Source organism: Ovis canadensis, chromosome 2, assembly GCF_042477335.2.
Source record: "Ovis canadensis isolate MfBH-ARS-UI-01 breed Bighorn chromosome 2, ARS-UI_OviCan_v2, whole genome shotgun sequence".
Classification (NCBI taxonomy): domain Eukaryota; kingdom Metazoa; phylum Chordata; class Mammalia; order Artiodactyla; family Bovidae; genus Ovis; species Ovis canadensis.
This window is the reverse complement of record NC_091246.1, coordinates 205193205-205212631: the sequence shown is the minus strand read 5'-3', so window position 1 is coordinate 205212631 and position 19427 is coordinate 205193205. Positions and strand designations below refer to the sequence as shown.

The following is a 19427-nucleotide window of genomic DNA, read 5'->3' as shown; positions in this document are numbered from 1 at the left end:
TGGCAACCCACTCGTCTTCTTGCCTGGAGAAATCCCATGGACAGAAGAGCCTAGTGGGCCAGAGTTCATGGTCACATAGAGCTGGACATGACTGAGTGACTAACGCAGCATAACACAGCACATATACATTTATATTTTCAAAATTCTGTGAACAAAATTTTCAAAATTCTATGAATTTTAAGGAAAAACAGTAATTGTTTCAGTTCTGTCTTACCTGATACAGTGACTCAACTTCACAATGCAAGAATATGAATGTCAATATGAATACAAAAGCAAGACTACAAACTAATGTTTTCTTTGGGGTATTTTTTTTTTTATGATCAATTCCAAACACATAGTACAGGGAAGATGGAATGAGTAAGAAAAAAAATTTTTATTTCCCCATTAACACCAAGTCATATTATTCAAAATGTGTTTCAGAATACTTAGCCAGATCACCAAATCCCAGCCACTGCCTTAGTTCAAATGTTCACTAATAGTCAAGCAATAGAAATCCACTGAGACTTTTATACAGAGAGAAGAGCTACATTGCTATATATAATTTATTAACTTGGTTTAGTTTCTCGATATTTAGCAAGTTTGTGTAAAAACTACTATTCCCATTGGTTCATAGTTACATTAATATAAATGCATAATTTCAAAGCCAATTTTCCTTTCACTGTGAATATAAAACTTCTTAAAGAGAGTGTGGATTGGGACAAAATAATGACTGGCTGCTGGAATAGCACTGTTCAAAGCCAAATATACTGGCAGGATCAAAAAGCATAAATATATATACAAACTCTCAGGATGCTACTGTTTTCCACATTTTTGCAATACATACTTATAGCATGGTATGAATTATTTCCTCCAACTTGAAAAAAAAACACATTACTACATTTTAATCTTCATTTCAAAATAATTCATTCAAATGAAGAGGAAGTCCATTTGTTAATTCTGTTCAAAAGATAGATTTAAATATTTTCTTCACTACATGTACAAATTTTTTTTAACCTAAGTGTCTCATTACAACCAGTTCAGCAATAAGACCTCCTAGTGCTTTGTTAGAAAACTGCATTCAATAGCTACGATTGTAAAATCTATGGTTGAATCCTTCTTAAGACACTGAATTATAACCAAGTCCAAAAAATGTATGAGCATTCAACAATACCTTTGGAACCTGTGAATTACTGCAAAAAAATTTTACATGTCCATATAATTCAAACATAAACTTTATGGAGAAGGGGTGTAAAATAAATACTATAGTATTTTCCAACTCTATTTAAGTGCTGCCTAAATGGTTAGATGTGAAGATTAATATTACTAACATTATTAGTCAAGCTATTTCAAAGACTGTTTTCCAAGTAGTGAGAACAATTTTGCAAAGCAAAGATAAGCAAGAGCCTATGCCAATACATTTTTTCCTGTAGTGTAATGTAATTGCTAATATGAGGTATAATCTGTAAGCAATTAATACAAATATAAATAGGTATAAGTCACCACTAAATCACAGTCTGGTGAAAAGCTTCTCAGGTATGTAGTTTGAGGAAGGAATTAAGGGAAATGGAGAGAAGGGAAGGACAGGGCAGGTTTCCACTGGGAACATCATTTACACTCTTTATCGTTATCACTATCTTGTATGTAACTATCCACTGATGCAGAAAGGTAAATCCTTTCTAAGTATGCTGGTCTAGAATATACTTTGTGTAGCATAGTAAGATTACTTAAGTATTACTGATGCTTTATTTGCATTTATACTTGGATATACACATAATTATATGTATATCAAAAACTATAAACAGAATTTAAAAACACTTTTATCTCATTTTAGAAAACTTATTAAGATAGAACTATGTGCTACAGAATTTCCTAGAATATCTAAACTCAGGTATAAAACCAAAGGAAAACATTACTATGTCTTTAGTATAAATGGTTTGTGTGAAACCTCAAGCTCACTCATCTTTTTATAGATGTGTTTATTTGATGAGGATTGTGATCCAATGATTGTTTAGCAGCAATTTTACCAAACTGTAAATTCTTTTATTAACAGGCATTATAAACATAATACTAATCTTATTTAAAAACCATGAGTGCCACACCAGTGAATATACAGCTCATGAATAACTTAAAAAGTATTTCCCATTTTAAAAGGCAACACTCAGCATACAAAAACCTATACTAAACAAAGAAGCTATAATATGGATACATGATTGATGTGTCTAAAATGATATATATACAGTACATAATTAATGTTAATTATGTGATCAGTACATTTTTTTCTATATGATTCCCTTCATGCTTCACTTTCCCCAGAAACTGAATTCTGAACTTCTTCTTCTAAAATTGGTACAATCAGGTTATCCTTGGACATCAAATTATATTTCATCACAAATTTAGTAAACCGGTGACACAAAAATGTTTCATTCTGTAGAGAGAAAAAAAACATTTCAACTTACCACTCAAAACCAAATAAATGAGACAAATATCAACATATATTATTGTCATTCTCATAAGAATGTACCAGGACAATTAGTGAAATATACTTACTTCATATTCATCAAATATCTGCCGGTGATGAAAATAAGCATGTGAAAATATTCTGTAAATCCTACGGCATACTGATCCTAGTTTTGCTACAGATGATTCCTTTATGCTAACTCTAGAAACAGAAAAGAAATAATAGATTCATAGAGCTAGACAGATCTTAGGAACAATAGAGTCCAATCTTCTCAGTTCACGAGAGCAGAAACTGACACCAGAGAAAATAAGTGGCCAGGCCAGGTCACAGTGCTAGCAAGTGGCAAGGGCAAGACCAAAACTCTTGTTCCTCACTCCTAACTTCACTACCTAACCATAGCGCCCAAGAAACTCAGAATTATAATTCTGATACTTTGTTAAAGTTTAATGCAGCTAAAACAAACCTTGGCAAAACTTACTAAAAACATGTTTTTGATATTTACACTCTGTCCACTAGAGCAAATTAAAACTACTAAAAGGAATTATCATTTTATTCTATGGAACTCAATTTTTAATGTGTGTATGAGAAATAAAAACTGCCTATTTGTTTTCTTTTTGAAAATGTATACAGGATACTAAGGCAAAACCCATTATTTTTTACATATTTTATGTGAGCTCTTTGAAGTCAGTGATATTTAGGTGAAAAAGCCTCCAAATCTATCCACTCGGTAACAAACATCTTATGAGAATAAAAGACCAGTCACAAACCTCAACAATAATATATTACAGTTATGCACAGGCTTCCTCCCCGATCTTAAAAATGTAAAAGCAAGGATAAGGACTCCTTCAAAAATTATCAGTCCAATAGAGAACAGACTAAGGGGGAGGAGGAGGATTGGCGAGGGATGGAGTGGGAGTTTGGGAATAACAGATGCAAACTGCTATATACAGAATGGATAAACAATGAGGTCCTACTGTGTAGCACAAGGGAACTATATTCAGTATCCTGTGATAAACCACAATGGAAAAGAATATGAAAAAGAATGTGTGTGTATATATATGTAAAACTGAGTCACTTCACTGTACAGCAGTAACTAACACAACACTGTAAATCAACCATTCTTCAATTAAAAGAAAAACAGGCTGGAAATACACAGAACATACTTAAGAAAAAAAAAATAAGCAGTCCAACTTAGGAAAGTCTGCTCTTTAGCATGCTGTCTACGAGGATGCTCACTCTACCAAAGTGTCAAGTAAGCAAGTGTGTAAATATCCCAACCCTAAAGCTTGAGAGGGAGAGCCCTGGAAAATGACACACAGGAGCAGGAACTACTCATGACTGAACTGGCCAGTGAGCTTTGGGAGCCGAGCCCTGATGCCTTTAGTTTAATCACAATCTTAATTTCAAAACGTGAATAATTCTAGACAAGTCAAATATACAACAGATAAAAAATAAAGTTTACAGAATACAATGCATTAATAAGCAAACTACTTTTAGTTCTAAAAACATCAATCTTTAAATCCGAAAAGTTTAATACCTCATTTAAAGGTTTTATTTACCTGCTGGGAAAATATTTATTGCTATTCAGAAGACATGCAGCACCATCAAGCGTGTGTCTAGTGTAGTCTATAGCAGGACACTATAAAAGAAAGGATATAAAATGCATAAACAATGAGTTCTGCCTCTAAAATTAGGTATATTTATTGCACAGGTATCTTAATCCAAAACCTCCAAGCATATTCTAAGGAAATGTTTCTTACAATATCAGAATGACTGTAAAATTCAATGTTATGTCAATAAATAAGGCTTTACTATCCCCTCAACTATAATACCCAGCTTACAGTAAATAAGTGAATCAGTCTCCCAATTTCTCACTCTCAGTATTGTACCTACATGAAAACAATGCTTCTGTCGAGTTAGGAAGAACACCTGATTATCTAATCTAACTCTCTGGCTTTACAAATGAGGAAACTGGTCAGTTTGCAAATGATGCACAGGATTCTTACCAGATCTTAAAAATCTATGGGAACTCCCTGGCTGTCCAGGTGGTTAGGACTCCACACTCTCATTGCTGAGGGCCCAGGTTCAATCTCTGGTCAATGAACTAAGTAAGATCCCACAAGCTGCACAGTGCAGCCATTTAAAAAAAAAAAAAAATTTATAGGCAAGGATAAGGAATTCCTCAAAACAAGCAGACCAACTTAGGAAAGTCTTGTCTTTAGGCATGCTAAGAAGATGCTGACTCTGTACAACAGAAATTCAAGTAAACAAGCGTGCAAATATCCCAACTCTAAAGGATGAGAGAGACAACACCTGAAGAATGATGCGCAGCAACAGGGACTACCCTTGACTTGTGGTCAATGATTTACACTAGATGACATAGTTAGGAAGAAGGATTTAAAAACCATAACCCAGATATACTGATTCCTAGTCCACTGGTTTATACTTTGCCAAGTGGCCCAGCAGCCTTCTTCACAAATACCTCCAAAGATCACTGTCTTCTTACACCCTAAAAAGTATGCCTTACTATGTTGCTGGTACCCTAATTCCAATCTAGTAGCTCTATAAAAATTTTTCTCCCTGAACCTCCTTTGCAATTTAATATGAAATCTGAAATTTCTTTACATTTTAATAAACCTGTCTTACTCTATTTCATTTATCAGAAAATGAAACTGAATTGTCTCATAGCAAATCAATCAAATGAAAGATAAAACTGTAAAGTAATTATTCTCATTCAGTTCTTCTGAGGGCAGGGAGTGAGAAGCATCAAAAGAAACGAAGACTCAGAGTGAACCAGGGAACCAACAAGAAACAAGTAAGACTAGAGAAAGAAAAATTACTCTAATTCTACTCAGTAATTAGAATATTTTTCAAGTGCTGAGAATGAAATTGGCGTTTTAAAATGCAGTAACTACTCAACACTGCTAAGTATAGTACATGGCAAATACAGATTTCAGTTCAGTTCAGTCGCTCAGTCGTGTCCGACTCTTTGCGACCCCATGAATCGCAGCACACCAGGCCTCCCTGTCCATCACCAACTCCCGGAGTTCACTCAGACTCACGTCCATCGAGTCAGTGATGCCACCGAGCCATATCATCCTCGGTCGACCCCTTCTCCTCCTGCCCCCAATCCCTCCTAGCATCAAAGTCTTTTCCAATGAGTCAACTCTTCACATAAGGTGGCCAAAGTACTGGAGCTTCAGCTTTAGCATCATTCCTTCCAAAGAAACCCAGGGCTGATCTCCTTCAGAATGGACTGGTTGGATCTCCTTGCAGTCCAGGGGACTCTCAAGAGTCTTCTCCAACACCACAGTTCAAAAGCATCAATTCTTTGGCACTCAGCTTTCTTCACAGTCCAACTCTCACATCCATACATGACCACTGGAAAAACCATAGTCTTGACTAGATAGACCTTTGTTGGCAAAGTAATGTCTCTGCTTTTGAATATACTATCTAGGTTGGTCATAACTTTTCTTCCAAGGAGTAAGTGTCTTTTTTTCATGGCTGCAGTCACCATCTGCAGTGATTTTGGAGCCCAAAAATATAAAGTCTGACACTGTTTTCCAATCTATTTCCCATGAAGTGATGGGACCAGATGCCATGATCTTTGTTTTCTGAATGTTGAGCTTTAAGCCAACTTTTTCACTCTCCTCTTTCACTTTCATCAAGAGGCTTTTGAGTTCCTCTTCACTTTCTGCCATAAGGGTGGTGTCATCTGCATATCTGAGGTTATTGATATTTCTCCCAGCAATCTTGATTCCACCTTGTGCTTTTTCCAGCCCAGCATTTCTCAAGATGTACTCTGCATATAAGTTAAATAAGCAGGGTGACAATATACAGCCTTGACGTACTTCTTTTCCTATTTGGAACCAGTCTGTTGTTCCACGTCCAGTTCTAACTGTTGCTTCCTGACTTGCATACAAATTTCTCAAGAGGCAGGTCAGGTGGTCTGGTATTCCCATCTCTTTCAGAATTTTCCACAGTTGATTGTAATCCACACAGTCAAAGGCTTTGGCATAGTCAATAAAGCAGAAACAGATGTTTTTCTGGAACTCTCTTGCTTTTTCCATGATTCAGTGGATGTTGGCAAGTTGATCTCTGGTTCCTCTGCTTTTTCTAAAACCAGCTTGAACATCAGGAATTTCATGGTTCACGTACTGCTGAAGCCTGGCTTGGAGAATTTTGAGCATTACTTTACTAGTGTGTGAGATGAGTGCAATTGTGCGGTAGTTTAAGCTTTCTTCAGCATCGCCTTTCTTTGCGATTGGAATGAAAACTGACCTTTTCCAGTCCTGTGGCCACTGCTGAGTTTTCCCAATTTGCTGGCATATTGAGTGCAGTACTTTCACAGCATCATCTTTTAGGATTTGAAATAGCTCCACTGGAATCCCATCACCTCCACTAGCTTTGTTCGTAGTGATGCTTTCTAAGGCTCACTTGACTTCATATTCCAGGATGTCTGGCCCTAGGTGAGTGATCACACCATTGTGATTATCTGGTTAATTAAGCATCTACCTACAATGCGGGAGACCTGGATTCAATCCCTGGGTCAGAAAGATCTCCTCGAGAAGGAAATGGCAACCCACTCCAGTATTCTTGCCTAGAATATCCCAATGATGGAGGAACCTGGTAGTCCATGGGGCTGCAAAGAGTCAGACATGACTGAGCAACTTCACTTTCTTTTAGGGCTTCCCTGGTGACTCAGATGGTAAATACAGATTAATCTACACCAAAGAAAAAAAAAGGTACATCCTCCTTCAGCCATCTTTCTGTGCCACCATAATGGTGCGCATGTGTGTCCTGGCTGACGCTCTCAAGAGTATCAACAATACCAAAAAGAGAGGCTAATACCAGGTGCTCCAAAGTCCCAGTCAGGATTCTAACTGTGATGATGAAGCATGGCTACACTGGAGAATTTGAAATCATAAATGACAACAGGGCTGGGAAAATTGTTGTGAACCTCACAGGCAGGCTAAATAAGTATGGAGCGATCAGCCTCAGATTTGATGTGCAACTCTAAGATCTAAAAGAATGGCAGAATAACCTGCGCCCGTCCCGTCAGTTTGGTTTCATTGTACTGACAACCTCGGCTGGCATCATGGACCATGAAGAAGCAAGACAAAAACACACAGGAGGGAAAATCCTTGGATTCTTTCCAGCGATGTAATGCATACGAATAAAACGCCTCAGAGGAAAAAAAATGTACATCCATAGGAATTTTGTGGCTAGTAGACTCCCTGCCTAAAACAGTAACAAGAGCAGTATTTATTGGAAAAAGTATCTTTATCCATATATATGATTACAACGTGATTTGGTCAAAGACAAACATCCCAAGTCATTGTAATTCTCATTCATATTGGTCACTTGGATGTACCATTAAGTCAGCATGGAAATACAATGCAAGCTACATGTTTAATTTAAATATTCTAACATCCACATTAAATAGGTAAAAAAAAAAAAGGTGAAATTAATTTTAATGATGTATTTTATTTAACTCCATATAGCCAAAATTACCGTTTTAACATAATTGATAGAAAAATTGCTAATGAGCTTCTGTGTGGTTTTTTTGTAGAAGGAGTTTAGACTTTATTTGATGAACTCTACAGACCACTGAGTAAGACAGGGACAAGATCAGAGGTAGACTTGTCAAAGATTCAAGTGACACACTGGAGATGTGGATTTAGAATAAGGAAATAAACTAGGAAGCTATTCAGCAGAGTCTGACCTGACTGCTAATGCAGCTTAAATAACACTGGGAAAGAAGAAAGATTTTATGGAGATGCTATGATGATAATAGCCAAGCCGTACATAGCACCTACTAAGCTCTGGGCACTGTTTAAAGCCTTTATATGTATTAACTCTATTTATTCTCCACAACAACCCTACAAGGTAGGTTATGTTTCCCACTTTGCAAATAAGCAAACTAAAGCAATGAATTAAGGACTTGCCTAAAGACTCACAGCAGAGTCAAAAGTATAACATGTTGACTCTTGAATATAGTGGACAAAAAGAAAGAAATCTATTTTCCTGAGTCATGAGGATATATGGAAAGTCGCTGAAGAGTGTTAAAATCTGATAAGACTCTCCCCACATACATTCCAAGATGCCAGGCCACAAGGTAGAATTTCTGTGTTCAGGTCATTACTGCTCCCTTAAGGTCACAAAAAAGTCCAAGTAGTGTATGTGCTTTCTTTCTCCTTTTAGGGGCCTGTTCCCAGGAGAACGGGGATATTTTAAAGTTAATATATAATTCACATACCACAAAATCTCTTTTAAAGTGTAAAACTCAATAGTTTTTAGTATATTCACAAAATTATGTAACCATTATCAACTACATTCCATATCATTTTCATCACCCCCAAGAGAAACCCAATATTAATTAGCAGTCATTTCTCCTTCTCTCTTCCCCTGAATCCTAAACAACTGACCTACCTTCTATCTTCTCTGAAATTACCTATTCTGAATATTTCCTAAAAATGGAATAGAATGTGGACTTTTGTGTCATTCAGCATGTTTTCAAGGCTCCTGAATAGTGCAGAATGAATCAATACTCATTATTTTCTTAATTCAAAACATTTTTAGACTTGGCTTTTAATATATATAAAATACTTGAAAATGTTTCTCCCTCTAGATTCTTTTTTAAGGCTAAATAATATTCCATTGTATACATATACCACATGTTGTATATTTACTCATCAGTTGATGGAAATTTGGTTGTTTCCATTTTTCGATATTGTGATTCACAAAGCTTTATTAGTGCACAAGTATTGTCTGGATCTATGTTTTTCATTTGAGTATATACCTAAAAGTAGAATTGGTAAGCCATATAGTAACTCTATATCTGTTATTTTGAGGAACTTTCTTTTTCCACTTTGAAAAACCTGTGGTAAAATTTGCCATTTTAACCTTTATTTTTGGCAGTGCCACATATGGGCATATGGGATCTCAGTTCCTCAACCAGAGATTGAACTTGTGCCCTCTGGAATGGAAGTATGGAGTCCTAACCACTGGACCACCAGGGAATTCCCATTCCATTTTAAACATTTTTAAACATACAATTCAGTGGCATTAGTTACATTCACTATTGTGCAGCCATCTATACTATCTGTTTTAAACCAAAGGTTTTTCCTCATTCCAAATAGACACTATAACCATTAAGTAGTAATTTCCCCACATTCCCAATCCCCAGCCCTGACAACCTCTAATCTACTTTCAGGCTCTATGAATTTGTCCTTTCTAGATGTATCATATAAGTGAAATCACACCATAACTGTTCTTTTGTATCTCGCTTAGTTCACTTAGCATAATGTCCTTCAGGTTCATTCATGTTATATATAGCATATATCAGAACTTCACCCCCTTTTATGGCTGAATAATATTCCATTGTATGTATTTATATCCATCACATTTTTATTTCTCCATTCTCATGTGGTTTTGATATGCATTTAGCCTAATTACTAATGATGATGAACACCTTTTCATGTACTTACTGACCATTTTTATATTTCTTTAGAGAAATATCCATTCAAATCCTTTGTTCATTTTAGGGACTTCCCTGGCAGTCCAGTAGTTAGGACTCCATGCTTTCAATGCCATGGGCATGGGTTCAATCCCTGGTTGCAAAACTAAGATGCTATAAGCTGCACTGAGCAAGCAGAAAAAAAAATTCTTTGCTCATTTTAATATTAAGTTGTCTTTTAGTTGTTTCGTAATAGCTCTTTATATATTCTGGACACCAGACCCTTAACAGAGATATAATTTACAAAAATATTTTCTCTAGTTATGTACATTGTCTTTTCATTTTCTTGACAGTGTCCTTTAAAGCACAACCATTTTTATTTTCTATGAAATCTGACATATATATCTTCTTCCACCACTGAGCTTTTGGTATCATATCTAAGAAATCACTGCCTAGTCCAAGGTCATGAAAATTTATACCTATTTTTCCCCCCAAGAGTTTTACAGTTTTAGCTCTTACATTTAGGTGTTTGATTTCCACTGAGAGCTAATTTCTGTATACGGTGTGAGGTAGGGGGTCTAAATTCATTATTTTGTATGTAGTTATCCAGTTAACTCTCAATGAGATATTTTACATTGTCCCTTTGTACTAAATATTTGAAATCAGTATGGATTTTATACTTAAAGAACATCTCAATTTAGACTATCCACATTAAGTGCTCCACAGCCACATGTTTTATGGCTACTGTTTCAAACAGCGTAACTTTAGACTGATTTCTGAATTTTTTCTTTTTGGAATTAGAGGAAGAGTTTTGCCTTAATTTAGCTGCCTCCCTCCACCTCCTCCAATTAATTCTCAATTAACTGATCCTACTCTGCATCATATATAACAGCAAACATTTGGCAAAATATGGCCAAAATAGTATGTTACAAATAGTAAGTAATGTGTTCAAACTTTTATAAATTATATTTTACCAAATATATATTTATAATGCTACTGCAAGTAATCACAATCTGCATATGACTGAAAGGACTAACGGATAACAACAAGTTATAATCTTCATTGCTTATAATCACTGTTTGTAGACTTAACTCTATTTGCTGCAATGCCTCTCTATAATTCTGAAGGACCTTGAGTAAATCATCACTGCTGCTGAGTACTCTGTGCCTCTTCCACTTCAGAATCTGCCAGTGCTTTTAATTCGTAAGAACAACTTTCTTAGCTACTAATCTCTGTTGCTATTATTTTTTAACTACGTAAAATTATTTCTAAAGGATTCAAAAAGTGTCCTCTCAAGATTTTCTTTTGTTTGTATTTTTACAATAATCTCATCCCTCAAAACTACCACTTGGAAAATACACTAGCACCATCCCTTGAAACGTGGAAAATCTAGTGGAGCTGGTCTTTAGCAAGCAGTGGTGTACTTTTAAGATTCACTCACAGGATATAATTCAGATGATTATTCTATCTTACATTTAACATAACTCAAGAAAAAAATTTCCCTGGTGGCTCAGGGATAAAGAATCTGCCTGCCAATGGAAGAGACACAGGTTCAATCCCTGGGTAGGGATTATCCCCTGGATAAAGAAATGGAAATTCACTCTATTATTCTTGACTGGGAAATCCCACAGACAGAGGAGCCTCACAGGCTCCTCCTCTAGTCCTCCTCAAAAAAGCTGAGCACAACTAAACAACAGCAACAAAGAGAAAAGTGGATGTAGTAATGACTTGGTATGTATATGTCTCACAATACAAGACACACTGGATGGCTTTCCCACATTAAAGTGAGAATAATGCATTTTTACTATTGCCAAAATGACACTAGCTTCTTGGGATTCAATTTTCTAATAGGAATGATCACATCATGTGCTATGCTATAGAGTCAATTCCAGTGAATTATCAATGAATTATCAATGAAACTGCTATGATTTCCCCAGATACAGAATGATACACAATCTTAATATTGCTTCAGTTTATTAACTAAAAAAAAAGTAATATCATGAGTGAAGTCAATATTGAAAAATAAGTACTACTTAGGTTAGATAGGTATCAGATACTTCTTATTTTGGAGAATTAACCTTTTCAAACAAAAGGACATCAAACATTGATTTTCCAGCTAAAGAATTAACTGGATTTAAGCTTTAGTGGTCTGTCAATATAATAATCAAAAGTCTATAATCCTACAGCACAGGGCTAACTCAGTTATTTTCAATGAGTCAATGTCATGTAAAAACTAATTACTACAGATTAAAAGGGAAGGCAGATCAAGGGAAATGCAATGCATATTTTTAAGCAAACCAGTTATAAAGGACATTTTTGAGACAACTAAGGAAAACTGTGTACTACATGTCAGATGACATGAATTATTTAAAACAAAAAATGTTCTATAAACAATTGCAACTTCCTATACTCTCACCTTAACAAAAACAAAATAAGGAGAAAACAACATGAGTGAGATTTTCAATGAGACCAATTATGGAAGGAAAATCATTATGGTGGGTTTCAAATAAATAGTAAGAAATATTAATGTAGGAAAAAAACACTGACCTATAAAAGTCAACATTTCTATTTGATAGACTAGTAATCTAGTAATCAATTAGTATCAACTAGTAATCACTAACAGTTATTCCTATAAAAAGAAATTAAAAGTAAACCAAAATATCTAAACACATGTATTTCATCCATTACACATTAGATATCAACACAATATGATAGGTGTTATTATGTCATAGTCAATGAATTGTAAGTTCCAGTTGATTTAATTGTCCAGTTACAAGAAATGATACTATACAAACAAATGGAAAGATATACCATGTTCATGGATTAGAAGAATTAACACTGTTAAAATGACCGTACTTCCCAAGGCAATCTATATACTCAATGCAATCCATATCAAAATACTTATGGCATTTTTAACAGAACTAAAGCAAATAATTTTAAAATTTCTGAGGAAATACAGAAGACTCCACATATCCAAAACAATCTTAAGAAATAATGACAAAGCTGGAGATACCAAGTGCCTGATTTGAAACTATACTACAAAGCTATATAATCAAAACAGTATGTTACTGGCACAAAAACAGATACATAGGGAAGAGAACAGAGAGCCCAGCAATAAACCCACACTTACATGGTCAGTTGTCTATAACAAAAGAGGCAATATATACACTAGGGTAAAGAAAGTCTCTTCAATAAATGGTGCTGGGAAAATTGGACAGCTACATACGAAAGAGTCAAACTGGATTACTTACACCATATACAAAAATAAACTCAAAATGGATTTAGATTTAAATGTCAGATGGGAAACCATAAAACTCCTAGAAGAAAAAAAGGGTAGTACACTCTTTGACAATCAGGTTAAAAAATGGGCAGAAGACCTGAATACACATTTTCTCAAAAGAAGACATACAGATGGCCAACAGACACATGTAAAGGTACTCAACATCACTAATTATCAAGGAAATGCAAATCAAACCAGAATAGGTTACTACCTCACATTTGTCGAAAAGAGTACCATCAAAAAAACAAGGACTTTCCTGGCAGTCCTGCGGTTAAGAATCTGCACTTCCACTACAGGAGGCACGAGTTCAATCCCTGCTTGGGGAACTGAGATCCCACATGCTGTGTAGTATGGCCCACCCCTCAAAAAAGGACAAAAAATAAGTACTGTTCAGGAGATATAGGAACCTTCCTGCACCACTGCACAGAATGTAAACTGGTACAACCACTATGGAAAACAGTACAGCGGTTCCTCAAAAAATGAAAAATAGAAACTGCCATACAACCCAGCAATTGCCCAAAGAAACAAAAACACTAATCAAACAGATACATGCATGCCCCTGTTCACTGAAGCGTTATTTATAGTAGCCAAGATATGGAAGCAGTGTTTCTCTGATGGCTCAGTGGTAAAGAATTCACCTGACAACGCAGGAGGTGCAGGTTCGATCTCTGAGTTCGATCTCTGAGTCAGGAAGATCACCTAGAGAAGGAAGTGGCAACCCACTTCAGTATTCCTGCCTGGGAAATCCCATGGACAGAGGAACCTGGTGGGCTACAGTCCATGGAATCACAAGGGTCAGACACAACAGTGACTAAACAACAATGACGACAACAAAGATGCGGAAACAATCTAAGTGTCCATATAAAGAAGATGTGGTATGTATACACACTGGCATAAAAGAATGAAATTCTGCCATTTGCAAAAGTGTAGATGGACCTAGAGGGTATTATGCTACGTGAAAAAAGTCAGAGAAAGGCAAATACCATATGATTTCACTTGTATGTGGAATCTAAAAACAAAACGAGACAGAGAAAGGCAAATACCATATGATTTCACTTGTATGTGGAATCTAAAAACAAAATGAGACAGAGAAAGACAAATACCATATGATTTCACTTATAAGTGGAATCTAAAAAAACAACAGTGAAGAAACAATAAAACAGAAGTCATAGATACAAAGAACAAAAGTGGTTGCCAGAGGGGAGATAGAAATGAATGAAATAGGTGAGGAAGATTAAGAGGTATAAACAGCCAGTTACAAAATTAATGAGTCCTAGGAATGAAATGCACAACATGAGAAACTCTCTCAATAATTCTGTAGTAACTCTGTATGATGACAGATGGTAAACTAAACTTATCACAGTGATCACTTTGTAATTTAGAGAAATATCAAATCAGTATGCCTTACTCCTGAAACTAACATAGTATAGGTTAACGATATTTTAATTAAAAAATTTTCAAAAGATACTGATCAAAAGAAATCCTAAAGTAACACTGTGACAATAACCTTGCATCAAAAAACTCTAAATCAAAGAGCAAAATAAACAGTGACCTAAAAACTCAAAAAAAAATTTGTCTACCATTGTCTTGAAGAGATTTAGGTTACAATGAATTTATTAGTCATTCAACTTTATACATTCCCACCTCTTTTGGTGTTTTATGAGCTGCACAAAGAAAAATCCACTGTTCAGTTGCTGTCATCTGAGTGCAGGTATCTGGATGGCATTCACTCTGTTAAAAATTGTTATACTTATTAACATGCAAAATAACAATGAAAAAGTTTATCAATTGGGTTACTATATTTTGTGCAAAATTCTAGAATAAATTACAAATTCTAGATGTCTTTGTAAGCACATTAATTTATAAAAACAGGAAAAAAGTCAGAACTTTCAATTAGTTTTAAGTTAAAGAAAATATTACCTGAAGTTTGACAGCAAGTCCATTTAGCTCAAGACAGAATTGCCTAAAAAAGTAAATATATAAATGAAAAAGCCTTATCTATTCTTCGTATTATTTTTAGAATATTAATTGTAAAAAAAAAATACCATCCTTTCTCATCACTATTATCAACACCACTTGAACTTCATGGCACATTCCTTACAAAGACATACAGTACATTAGTAAACAAAACCCAAAACTAATGACCCTAATAACATTCAATATCAGTGTTCAGTGAGTTGATCACTTTATACACTAGAAATTAGTATAATTTTTCTGAGAAATAATCTGAAAATATTTACCAAGAACCTTACAAAGTGTGTATTTTTTGACTAAGTCATTCTCTTAAGGATCTATTCTAATGAAACAATCAGAACTGCAATCTAGATATATGTACAAAGATGTTCACTTAAACTCTATACATGAAAAATTTCTTTGAAACATAAATGATTAGCAATTGGAAAATAGTAAAATGTTGCTATTACATAAACATACAAAAGATATATACTTATATTCAGAGTACAATTCCAGTTATATAAAAATTTATGTGTGTATATATATCTGAATACATTTGTCCCTGGTCAGAGAAGATTCCACATGCTGCTGAGGCAACTAAGCACAACTCGTAAGCCTGTGCTCTAGAGCCTGAGAGCTGAGACTACTGGGCCCACATGCCATGACTACTGAAGCCAGTGTGCCTAGTCTGTGCTGTGCAACAAGAGAAGCCCCGGTCATGAGAAACCCATTTCACCACAACTACAGAGCGGCCTCCACTCACGACAACTAGAAAGGCCCATGCAGCAACAATGACCCAGCATAGCCAACAATGAACTGAAACAATTTTTTTTTTAAAAGAAGAAAGCAAGTTAAAAGACAAAGGTCAAATTATCAGCCATCTATTTCCACTTCAGATGCCTAATAATGTGTTGTTCTAAGAGTATGCAAATAACACTATTTCTGAATCACTACATAAATCTATACTGCTCAGTATCTGTAAGTTGCATGTTTTATGTTTCTGAGTTGTTTTCCACTAAGTAGTAATAAAGACAGATGGTGATAAACAAGTTTCTCACCTAGTCCAATCTACTTATAGTCAACAGGAAAATTAAGCTAACTGATCTGCCAGTGTTATAGGTATAATCGTGGCAAACAGTGTAAACTTAACAGCTTCAAGTTAATTTGACACAGGGCTCACACACATAGTTAGGCAGCTGAAGGGTCAAACCAGAGCTGACTACCCTCTAGTCACTACGCCCTATACACTGGCATAGGATTGCAGCCATTCAGAGGAAACAGCATCTTTTCCTGATGACAAATATTCAGTGAGAAGTGATTTCACTGAGGTCAAGATTCAATCCCCATTAACATATAATCAACTACATTAACCAGTAATAGCAAGTATTAAGCCTCAAATCAGTAATATTAAGCACATGCAAAAAAAAATCAAACTACTTTGAAAACTCTTTTTGGTTAAAGATGTATACACTATAATAAAGACACAAAACAATATATACGTGACATATAATATTTAAATTATACAAAACAAAAACAAGTGAATTATACAAATAAAATAATATTAAAAAATAACAAAAGTAATAACAATAGCACCAGGACAAATGGAATATGCATAAGAAAGATTTTACAAGTTTTGTATAATGCATATTTCACAGTCTAAGTTAAGTAGGGAGGAAAAACTTTTTTTAGATCTGAAATAAAAACCTTGTAAATTAAAATGAACCCTAACCTTTTAGAAATTATGCTTATGGTGTAAAAAATACCTTTGCTTATTTTTATCATTAATCCCACAGGTAAGTAAGTAGTTATTTTCAAAGTAGATTAAAATAAGGCAGAGTATATATCATTCTAAAGTGTTTTCTACATTTATAAGAGTGGCATAATACCTACATACTCATGCTTTCAATGATCATCCATCAAGATGTATTAAAAAAGAAAACCCGATCAAGTAGTCAAGTGACTTGCCCAAGAAACTGGCAGCTTACAAAGAAGTCCCTGAAACTGCTGATCTGTTATGACAAGACACAATATCTAGACAAGCCTATAGCATCAAAACAAAACAACAGAAAAAGTACACTGTCTACAAACTGAGGCACTCATCATAGGAAATGTGGTCTAATTTATGCAGGAAAATTCAGATCTCTACTTTATTATTTAAAAATCAACTCAAAGTAACAAACTTGGATGAACACATATTTCATGCTGCCTTCTCTAACTTATCAATTCCCATTTACAATGGGAAGTTTTTAACTTCAAGAAATACCCTAATTTTTAAAAAAGAAAGAAAGAAATAACCTAGCAACTTCAGGTTACAGCTGCTTCTAAAGTTGACTCATGATTCATTAAAAATCAATTTTTTCATTCAAAGAATATTATTAAAATCTCTAAAACTTATTTCAGGATTACAATTAACCTTCATTTATCAAAGAGAAGACTGGAAATTCATACTAGTTGACACAGTATGTGCGTGACTAGTAACACATCAGCTACCAAGTCTAGACTAGGCCCTCTAGAGAGAAATAAAGTAGACAGGTAGTAGGCAGTAAAAATGAGTAGGTACATGGAAATACTGCATCTGTGATTAAAGGATATGATTAAGGAAAACTGTAAAATGATAAGAAGGCCCAAATCCGTAAGTACAGAAAACAATGAATAAATAACAATGTTGAAAACTTTATAACACTGAAAACATAAAAGCTTTAGAAACTGGCTTTTTTGTCTACAGTTAAATAATTTATGATTCATAATCATAATTAATATTAAAGGTTATTCTTACTACTAGAAGTACTATTACTATTTTGCTATATCATGAGGACCTACCTTAAATGTTCATACTTCCATACACCTTCATCTTGGCCTTCAGGTGGTTCAAGAATTTTGTCAATATTGGAACAATCTGCTCTTATGTTCTGTTGAATATACTACAAACAAACAAGTTTTATGTTAATTAAAATATTATACTACACAGTAAAGCATACAAGAGTTATTGTTTAATGGGTACAGAGTTTCACTTGGGAAAGATGAAAAAGTGCTGGAGACAGAGATGGTTGCACAACAATGTGAATGTACTTGATACCACAAAACCATACACTTAAAAATGACAAAAATGACCAATTTTATGTTATGCATTTTTTGCCACAATGAGAAAAAGCAGAGTGAATACCAAATAAGAAAATCCAAAGAAATCCATGCCCAGAGGTAGTCAAACTGACAAAAACTAAAAATAAAGAAGCCAGGGGCAGAGGAAGGAACACTTCCAAACTTATTCTATGAGGCCTCAATCACCCTGATACCAAAACCAGGCAAAGACAACACAAAAAAAGAAAATTACAGGCCAAAATCACTGGTGAACACAGATGCAAAAATCCTCAACAAAATTCTAGTAAACAGAATTCAACAACACACTACAAAGCTCTTACACGATGATCAAGTCGGGCTTATTCCAGGGATGCAAGGATTCTTCAACATACACAAATCAATCAATGTGATAAACCATATTAACAAATTGAAAGATAAAAATCATATGGTCATCTCAATAGATGTAGAAAAAACCTCTGACAAAATTCAGCACCCACTTATGATAAAAATACTTCAAAAAATGGGCATAGAAGGAACCTACCTCAAAACAGTAAAGGCCATATATGATAAGCCCACAGCAAATATTATTTTCAATGATGAAAAACTAAAAGCATTCCCTAGGAACAAGACAAGGGTGACCACTCTCAATTCAACATAGCTTTGGAAGTTCTAGCTATGGCAATTAGAGAAGAAAAAGAAATAAAAGGAATCAAGATGGGAAAAGAAGAAGTAAAATTCACTGTTCGCAGATGATAAGATACTATACATAGAAAACCCAAAAGAAACTATCAGAAAATTATTAGAGCTAATCGGAATTCAGCAAAATCACAGGATACAAGGTCAATACGCAGAAATCACTTGCACTCCTATATACTAACAATGAAAAATCAGAAAGAGAAATTAAGGAATCAATCCCATTCACCTTTGCAACAAAAAGAATAAAACATCTAGAAATAAAGAGAATCTCCTTTTATCTCTAAGGAGACAAAAGAACCCATATGGAAAATTATAAGACACTGATGAAAGAAATCAAAGACAACATAAACAGGTGGAGAGATAGTCCATGCTCCTGGGCAGGAAGTACTGTGAAAATGACTATACCACCAAGTGCAATCTACAGATTAAATGCAATCCCTATCAAATTACCAATGGTACTTTTCATAGAACATGAACAAAAAATTTCACAGTTCATATGGAAACACAAAAGATCCCGAATAGCC

The 19427-nt window shown here is 34.8% G+C and overlaps 1 protein-coding gene and 1 pseudogene across 2 annotated transcripts in view; one reads left to right on the top strand and one right to left on the bottom strand.

Moving 5' to 3' along the window:
• Nucleotides 1–354: 354 nt before the first annotated feature.
• LOC138434076 (MOB-like protein phocein) overlaps nucleotides 355–19427 on the bottom strand; it is a 46344-nt gene continuing 27271 nt past the window's right edge. For both annotated transcript variants that reach the window (XM_069577926.1, XM_069577925.1), the window contains 6 exons: nucleotides 17950–18050; nucleotides 15097–15139; nucleotides 14821–14907; nucleotides 3997–4076; nucleotides 2527–2638; nucleotides 355–2404 (listed from right to left, as the gene is read on the bottom strand). In XM_069577926.1, coding sequence (XP_069434027.1) covers nucleotides 2273–2404; nucleotides 2527–2638; nucleotides 3997–4076; nucleotides 14821–14907; nucleotides 15097–15139; nucleotides 17950–18050 — 555 coding nt within the window. In that variant the 3' untranslated portion in view covers nucleotides 355–2272. The remainder of the gene's footprint in view (nucleotides 2405–2526; nucleotides 2639–3996; nucleotides 4077–14820; nucleotides 14908–15096; nucleotides 15140–17949; nucleotides 18051–19427) is intronic.
• LOC138434077 (small ribosomal subunit protein uS8-like) lies at nucleotides 7220–8934 on the top strand (annotated as a pseudogene).